The sequence below is a fragment of the Durio zibethinus genome, chromosome 14 (assembly GCF_047325235.1).
Source record: "Durio zibethinus cultivar Kanyao isolate XHJ-2024 chromosome 14, ASM4732523v1, whole genome shotgun sequence".
Classification (NCBI taxonomy): domain Eukaryota; kingdom Viridiplantae; phylum Streptophyta; class Magnoliopsida; order Malvales; family Malvaceae; genus Durio; species Durio zibethinus.
This window is the reverse complement of record NC_143175.1, coordinates 3,893,324-3,902,257: the sequence shown is the minus strand read 5'-3', so window position 1 is coordinate 3,902,257 and position 8,934 is coordinate 3,893,324. Positions and strand designations below refer to the sequence as shown.

Below are 8,934 nucleotides of genomic sequence, written 5' to 3'. Positions count from 1 at the left end.
TGAAAAAGCTTCTCTCAGCAGAGACTCTACAATTTTAAAATCTCATCTTTTCTCGAAATCGAGTTTCATCTTTAAACAAGTAAATTTCTCTTTTTTGAAATCTTTTGTTTGATTATTATCTTCATCCGAATATCAAAATCTTGGTTTTTCATTAAAAAAAATGGAAAGTCTATGTCTTTATTATGATTGCTCATGGATGCATGTACTGAGTGCTCTAAAAGCAATGCATGTAATGCAATCAAAATTACCTATTGTAATAAAAAGGTTCTCAAAATCTCTCGCTTTTTACTTCTTTTATCAGAATTCTCAACAATTGCCATATGACCAATCTGTCCTTAACCTCTGACCATTGTATTCTTCACTTTTCTTCTTCTAAAATCTGTAATATCAATGTCTTGTCATGCTTTTCTCATCCTTTTTCATTTGCCTTTGTCAACTTTTAAAAAATAATGCTAAGATCTTTCATGTTTGTTTCATTTCCATCATTTTAAGTTCAAGACAAACAATATGCAATCATACATTTCTCCTATTTGTACAGTGAACAAAAAATCCAATGAGAATAAAAGAATGGATATGAGTTATTTCCAAAAGAAAGATAGCATATTTCATTAGACCAATAATAAGTGCATGGCAAAGTGTTTGAGTTGAAACAAAGGTGTCCAAATAATGATCACAAGATAATCATGAATAAAATATTCTCAATTTTTAAAAAAAAAACTAAATAAGATGACTTTTTTAATTTTTTAGAGTTCGTCAAACTACACTTGTCCCAGTGTTGTAAGTATTTCCAAGTTGCTTTTTCATGTTTTCAGCTTAGATGAGTCATTACTTTTCATTTTTTTAACTTTTTTTTCAAGCAAAATATTTATTCACAGCATCTGAATTTATTGGAGTATGTAAATCGCCTCCATCTATTTTTGCCAAAATTAATGTCCCATCGAAAAAGGTCTTTTTTACCACGTACGGATCCTTCCAATTTGGTGTCCATTTTTCTCGATTGTCATATTGATTTGGAAGGATTCTTTTAAGCACTAAATCTCCTTTCCTAAAACGACGAGGACGAATTTTCTTGTCATGTGCTTTCATTATCCTCTTTTGATAATCTGCATTGTCAATGCACGGACCAAGTTTAACCCTCCCTTACCACCAGGATTTTATGGGAACGCACTTGGATACCTAGAGGCTCAGACAACTGCAGGAAAACTATGCCAAAACCCATTAGGATACGCAATAGAGTTAGTGAAACAGGCCAAGGCAAAGGTAACTGAAGAGTACATGAAATCAACGGCAGAGTTGATGGTGATTAAAGGTTGGCCATGTTAACCCCGTTCGATCCTTCATAGTGTCAGATTTAACACGAGCCAAGTTCAGAGAGGTTGATTTTGGGTGGGGCAAGGCATGTTGGGATTTGCCTTGAATCTCAGAATCCCACATCGAAAGTTAAGTAAGTTTGAATTTGTCTTGTATCCCATATCGGGAGTTTAGTAAAGGTATAAAGGGTTTCACCCCTATAAATAAGATGTTTTGGTTTTAGTTTAGTAACCCCAGAGAGTTAGACACCAAGAGAATAGCTAAGTGAGTAGGCTATTAAAGGGTGTAATTATGTTTTGGGTTAAGTTTTAAGTAAAGAGTTTTAGGAGACTTTTCTCATTCTAAAAGTCTCACAGTTGTAAAGATTTATTTGTTAGTAGATTGTGTTTGGAGTAGGCCATTTTGAGTTGGGCCAAACCAAATATATTTGTGTGTTCTTATTCTTGATTTGAGCTTACTATTTTGTGTGTGGTTGCTGCGCGTGGGTGTTATTTTTTCCCAACAAGTGGTATCAGAGCGAGGTTCGTGGGTCCAAGAGATCGTGAAGCAGTGTTTGAAGATGTCTGAAGAAGGTATGTCTGGTATGTCTATGCCTAAGTTTGAGATTTCATTATTTGATGGAAAAAGTAATTTTATGTTATGGCAAATTATGATTCAAGATCTGTTAGTACAACAAGGGTTGGATCAGGCATTAGAGAGTAGTAAGCCTGAAGAAATGTCTGATGCTAATTGGAATAGGATTCAGAAGAAAGTCGTTAGTACTATTAGATTGGCGCTAGCTCCAGAGGTAAAATACAGTGTGTTGACTGAGAGTACTCTGAAGAGTTTGTGGGATAAGCTTGAAGGTATTTATGCTTCGAAGTCGTTGACTAATAGATTATGTTTGAAGATGGATCTGTATTCTCTGAAGATGGAAGAAGGTATGAGTCTTCATAATCACCTGAATGAGTTTAATAAATTGGTTTCTCAATTGTTAGCGATTTCTGTTGATGAGTTAAAAGATGAAGAAAAGAGTGATACTGCTGCTGTCGTGTCTGATGATGATGATGTTGTTTTGACAACTTGTGTGGATGAGACCCAGACTTTGAAAAGTGATAAAAGTTGGATTTTAGATTCAGCTGCTACAGTTCATGTTTGCAATGATAGAAGCTGCTTTGTGGAGTTGAATAAGAGTGAAAAGTATGGGGATATTGTGGTTGCTAACAAAGAAAAGGTGCAGATTCAAGGCATTGGGAGTGTTCGCCTTAGATCTCACAATGGTGTTATTAGGACACTTCGTTATGTAAGGTATGTACCAAATTGTCACTACAATTTGATTGTTTTGGGTGAGTTAGCTTCTCGGGGGTACACATTTTATGGTAGTAATGATTGGTTAAAAGTGTACAAGAATGGTAGTGTGATTCTACAAGGGAATAGGGTCAATCACTTGTACATGTTTGATGGAAGTTCAGTTGTTGGAATGCCTGTGATGAAAGAAAAGAAGAAAGGTAAGCATGTTAGCTTTGTAGATACTGTTGAAGTGTTTGGAGATTCAAGTCAATGGAGGATTTGTTGGGATTTGCCTTGAATCTCAGAATCCCACATCGAAAGTTAAGTAAGTTTGAATTTGTCTTGTATCCCACATCGGGAGTTTAGTAAAGGTATAAAGGGTTTCACCCCTATAAATAAGATATTTTGGTTTTAGTTTAGTAACCCCAGAGAGTTAGACACTAAGAGAATAGCTAAGTGAGTAGGCTATTAAATGGTGTAATTGTGTTTTGGGTTAAGTTTTGAGTAAGGAGTTTTATGAGACTTTTCTCATTCTAAAAGTCTCACAGTTGTAAAGATTTATTTGTTAGTAGATTGTGTTTGGAGTAGGCCATTTTGAGTTGGGCCAAACCAAATATATTTGTGTGTTCTTATTCTTGATTTGAGCTTGCTATTTTGTGTGTGGTTGCTGCGCGTGAGTGTTGTTTTTTCCCAACAAGGCAGAGTTTGGTGGACCAACCAATTGTTCGGAGATACTGAGCTTTCATATACTCAAAATGATTTTTAATTTAATTTTAAAACCCAAAAAGTTAAACTGAAATTATCTAAATCCAATGACTTGAACCCAAATAGCCTTAAAAACCAATGATCATTTAACTTGGCTTCAACCAAGTTGAAAAGTGCTTAAAGTACATTCAAAAGTTCAGCCATATTTGAATTTTTAATTCCAACATTCTCAGAAAATATAAGCAAAATATAACCTTCACAATAATGAATGGCTCTCCCAATACCAGCAGGCCAAGAAACGAGAATTGAATCATTAAGAAGACAAGCCCATAAGAAATTAAAAGATGTAAAGACGATTGCCCATGGACAAAAGCCTTTCTAACTTTTGCTTGTAGTATTATTACGTCAATAAGTTAAAGTCGTTAAGATTTGGTCTGTACAATTATATTTTGAGATCGTTCAGATAAAATATGCTTAGATAATTATGTCATTTACTCTAGAAAAATAGCTTTTTGTTAGTCAAAAGAAGAACTCAGCCTAAGATTTCATTAATAATTTGTCAAGACAATTATTTCAGAACTGATCACTTGATATTTAATGTAGCCTACACTAACTTAATATTATTAAATGCAACTAATACTATCCTTGTGGAAGCACTTCTAGCTTCACATATAAATTTCATAAGCTATAAATTGTTCTAATCAATTTACTCTTCTTAATCTCATATATAAGGTAATTGAAAAATAAAGTACATAAGCACAAGGGAGAGAACCCTACTATACATTATGAATTTCTCTTCTTTTGAAACTTCTTTCACATAGTTCACAATTTTCATTTTTTTCCTTCCTTTTTTTGTATCTTATCTCAGGTATCTTATTGATTTAAGTTTCGGACCGCACCCAAAATAACAATTTCGACACTCGCTGATTATAATTTTTAGTTTTAAGTTCAAACTGCTTTCCACCAATCTCATTTCACCTCTTTTCAGCTAAGGCAATCTAAAAACATCATAAATACATTCATGGACCACAAAAAACTTTTTACTTTTTAATAGTTCGTGGCCCTTAAATTTTTTTTGTCTTTTAATTTGAAGTAGAGTTTATTGATATTATTAATTTAATAATGATAGAATTTTTTTTATTTGAGAATATATATGCACCTACCACGTAACGTAAAGTTGGATACCATAATCCAACTTTTTGCATGTGCAATTTATGATCCATTAAAGCGAGTAAGTGACATGACAATTGTCTTCGTTCTTTGATCATCAAAGATAATTGGTAAAACTATTTATTTGATTTAATTACACTCTTTCCCTATTTGTTTGTTTTATATTAATTTTTATAAAATTAAAAACAATTGATTTAAATATATTTGAGTTAGCATGCTTGAAATGTATTTGGTGCAATTAGATAAGATGTATATTAACTGTTGTGTGATTTTTTAAATGATTAATAAAAGCTTCATTGACTTAGAAAAAAAAAAAAAAGCTTGATCGAGTCAGGCATATTTGGTTGACAATTCCAAAGTTTAAGTTTAACATTGAATACAATCTACTAAGTTAATTTTTAAATACTATAGAAGTATTGAAAGCATTTTATTTTAAGGGAAAGGAGTGTAAAACTAAAGAGTTTGACATTTTTTTTCTAACGATTGACTATTGATTAACTTTCATCCAACGGTTACAATTAAATAATTTCTTTCACATTTTTTTATTGTTTCCCTCGTATTTTCTTTCGCAATCTGGTTATTTTTGTTTATTTTATTCATCCAATGCAAAAAGAAAAATTTTCCGAGATCAAAGCTATTGCAATTACTAAAATTAGAGATCCACTACTTTAAATTAAAAAAAAATTCATCTTTTCCGTTCATGAATATGAAGGCAAGGAAAAGAAATTTCCTCTTCTCATTTATGAAGGACAGTTTCTTTTTTTGTGCGTGTTTTTTGCTTTGTTGAAAAAGAAGTGTTAAACACTTCAATTAGTAGCAAATTAAAAATCAATCAAATATTAAGTATCTTTTCAAAATGGAAATTCTCAAATTAAAATTTCTTTTAAAGATTGGAGATGAAGAATGTTGATGAAGCATAGCTTGAATCCCTCGTGATTAGAGGATTTTCAACTAAATTGTCTTCATTTGAGTGAGAAACTTTAGCCAGAAATTGTTTGTACAATTGTAGGGAGAAAACAGGCAACAAAATGAGAAGAAAGAGAAAACAAGTGTGGGGCTGATTTTTATATATAATTAACTGTTGAATGAATGTTAATCAATAGGCTAGAAAAATGTTAAATGAATAATTTTCCATATTTTAATATTTTTAAATTAAAATTAAATAAAATAATTATTTTAATAATAATAAAAAAAAAAAACTTAGAAAATCATGCCCACCGCTTGAGTCAGACCGCCTGTTAACAGTTCTACTTCGCATTATGCTAGCAAAATAAAAGAAAAAAAAAAGTTAATGCTATATGTTATAGATATTCAAATTTTGACGAAAAAATAAAAAGAAAAGTTATTAGGCAGAAAAAAGTTCAACTTGGATCATTTGTTTCATTTATGCTCAATCATTCAATTAATTTAAAAAGTTACTTAATGTTGGAGAGCACCTTAATCAATTTAGTTGAGCAATAGTAAGTATTTCAACTAGACTTAAGATTAATTTTATGCTGATTGGGTTGGTGGATGAGTTAGGAAAGATTCCTGCATGGTGGCAAAATGATTGTCAACATCTAAACCATATATGCTATATATTTTTGCTTAAATCTTTGTAATTATCTCGCACTATAAATCTGATCACATGAATCATAGTTAGAGAGAACATACGCGGAAGAAAAAGGAGACCTTAGCCTTAATTCCGATCATCATTTTTAGCCATGGCATTGCTACCATCCAATTCTCTAGTGTTTAGGGTCTGTAGGCATGAACCTGAGCTAGTTGTCCCAGCTAAGCCAACCCCTGGTGAGTGTAAATTACTCTCGGACATTGATGACCAAGAGGGTCACCGATTCCAAATTCGAGGGATGCATTTTTATCGGTACAACTCCTCCATGCAAGGCAAAGACCCTGCCAAGGTTATAAAGGAGGCACTGGCTCAAACCCTAGTGTTTTATTATCCATTGGCTGGTAGACTAAGGGAAGGGCCAAACCGAAAGTTTACGATTGATTGTACTGGAGAAGGTGTCTTGTTTACTGAGGCTGATGCTGATGTTACGCTTGAAGAATTTGGTGATGTTGTTTACCCACCGTTTCCATGTTCGGACGAGCTTCTTTATGATGTCCCTGGCTCTAACGAAATTCTAAATTGTCCATTGCTGCTAATTCAGGTCTTTTTTCTTTTTTTTATTAACTCTAGTTTATCCCTTTGATATCACTTAATCGAGATTGTTAAAACTTAAACTTTGATCATTGAAACTAAATGTACGGCATTCTAACAAGTTTTTTTTTTTTTAATTAACAGGTGACGCGCTTGAAACGTGGGGGTTTCATCTTCGCTCACAGGTTTAACCACACAATGAGTGATGGTGCTGGCCTATCCCAATTCATGTCTGCTATGGGAGAGATAGCACGAGGTGCGCTTGCTCCCTCAACCCCACCGGTTTGGGAAAGGCACCTCCTGAATGCTCGGGACTCACCACTCATAACATGTTTACACGACGAGTACGATTCGGTTGGCACATATGGTACAATTATTCCAACAGACAACTTGGTTCGCCGCTCTTTTTTCCTCGGACCAACTCAAATTTCAGCTCTTCGTAGATTTGTCCCTGCAAACCTCCGCTGTTCAACATTTGATATCTTATCTGCATGCGTTTGGCGTTGTCGTACACAAGCCTTGGGACTTGACCCTGACGAACATATTCGCCTTATCTGCATCGGTAATGCTCGGTCCAAGTTTAATCCTCCCTTGCCATTAGGATATTATGGGAATGCACTTGGTTACCCAGTGGCTTCAACAACTGCAGGAAAGCTGTGCCAAAATCCATTAGAATATGCGTTAAAGCTAGTGAAAGAGGCCAAGACAAGGGTTACGGAAGAGTACATGAAATCAACGGCAGATTTACTCGTGCTTAGAGGTCGGCCAAATGTTAACTTGGTTGGGTCTTTCCTAGTGTCAGATTTAACACGTGCCAAGTTCTTAGAAGTTGATTTTGGGTGGGGGGAGGCAGCCTTTTTTGGACCAGCCACTAGTTGGGAGCTAATAAGCTTTCATATGCCGTCGAAGAATGAGAAAGGAGAGGACGGCATTGTGGTGCCGGTTTGCTTGCCAGCCCCAGCTATGAAAAGCTTTGTGAAGGAGCTGGATGGCTTGTTGAAGGATGAGACAGCAACTGTTGGTGCATGACGGTGACATATTTTAACTAATTTTAAGCATATTGGATCATTTGTAAAATAAATGCATAACAACAGTTTACGCGATTTAGTCACACTCGTTTGCTCTCATGTCAAGTAGTTTATACCAAACATGCAGGGTGTTGCTTGGTGAAATTAAAGGCTTATAGCCTTTTATGTGGGTATTTTTTAATTATTGTTTTTCTTTTGTTTTTTGGACTATATATTATTTCCATTTGTAAGCACTTTGGAGCTCAAGTTTGTTTATGTTTTTGGGTGATTTTATTCCTTGTTGTATTTGCTTTTTTTATTCTTAATAAAATATTTTACTCTTAAAAAACTGCTATGGTGCACTCATCAATGTACTTAATATGCAAATTGAATAATTTGAATGCTCATTTTATAAACCAAAAGAGACCTTTGCAATTGTATAATTATTTGTTTGATTTTTTTATCAAAATGAATTCAATTTGATCATTATATTTTTAAAAATTTAATGATACTATAATTTTGGATAAATTATAGAAAAGCATCATGTGAATTAAATTAGCAAAAAATTTTATTATTAAAGGCTTAACATTTTACACTTAACTACCCTTTATATTTATATATATATTTTAATCGACAAACTCTTTATTTATTTATTTTTATTAAGTAGTGAAAGGATATATTGGACTTTGTCTAACACATATCTTGTTTGGACTGATTCAACTAAACTTAATTATATCAGATTTAATAAATTTATGAAAAATTATCTTTTCATAATTTTTTAATAAATTAATACCCAAACAAGAAAGATAAAAATTCGGTCTATTTGTCTATTTGTCACTTGAGCTAACCATGTACAAGAGAAATAGGTGCTGGTGCTCGACATTAATTAACCTAGCAACGTTTGAAAGATGAATATTTAAAAGCATATACATTAATTAACATAGCAATTTTTTTTGGGTTTACTATGAAAAGTGTCGACTATATTCGACATTATTTTCATGCAGTTTAATGGTCTTTATAGGGGAAAACACTTGGTGGCAAAGTGCTTGTCAAAATCTTATTAAACCACGTATATATTTCTTTGATCTCAGTTAGTTCACCTACAAATCGCTGAAAAAGGAAAAAAGAAATTCACCTATAAATCTCACAAGGAAATAGTGAAAGAATTAAGAAGAAGAACAAGAGAACAACACTCTCTATTAGCTCTTCTAATAGATTAGTTTGAAGTTTTTAGCCATGGCACTGCTACCACCCACTTCACTAATGTTTAGAGTACGAAGGCATGAGCTGAAGCTAGCCGGTCTAGCTAAATCTATTGAGAAATCAACA

General features: G+C 33.3%; 1 protein-coding gene across 1 annotated transcript; it reads left to right on the top strand.

Annotated features, from left to right (window-relative positions):
• Positions 1-6,119: 6,119 nt before the first annotated feature.
• On the top strand, positions 6,120-7,949 carry LOC111294517 (benzyl alcohol O-benzoyltransferase-like). The gene is made up of 2 exons (XM_022887872.2): positions 6,120-6,608; positions 6,743-7,949. The coding sequence occupies exons 1-2, from the start codon at positions 6,159-6,161 to the stop codon at positions 7,625-7,627; spliced, it is 1,335 nt and encodes a 444-aa protein (XP_022743607.2). The 5' UTR covers positions 6,120-6,158; the 3' UTR covers positions 7,628-7,949.
• The last annotated feature ends 985 nt before the right edge of the window (positions 7,950-8,934 follow it).

Bases quoted from the DNA above. Each gene is read 5' to 3' on its own strand.
- LOC111294517 (XM_022887872.2), top strand. From the start codon at position 6,159: ATGGCATTGCTACCATCCAATTCTCTAGTGTTTAGGGTCTGTAGGCAT. The intron at 6,609-6,742 runs GTCTTTTTTCTT...TTTAATTAACAG, and splicing joins GTCCATTGCTGCTAATTCAG to GTGACGCGCTTGAAACGTGG.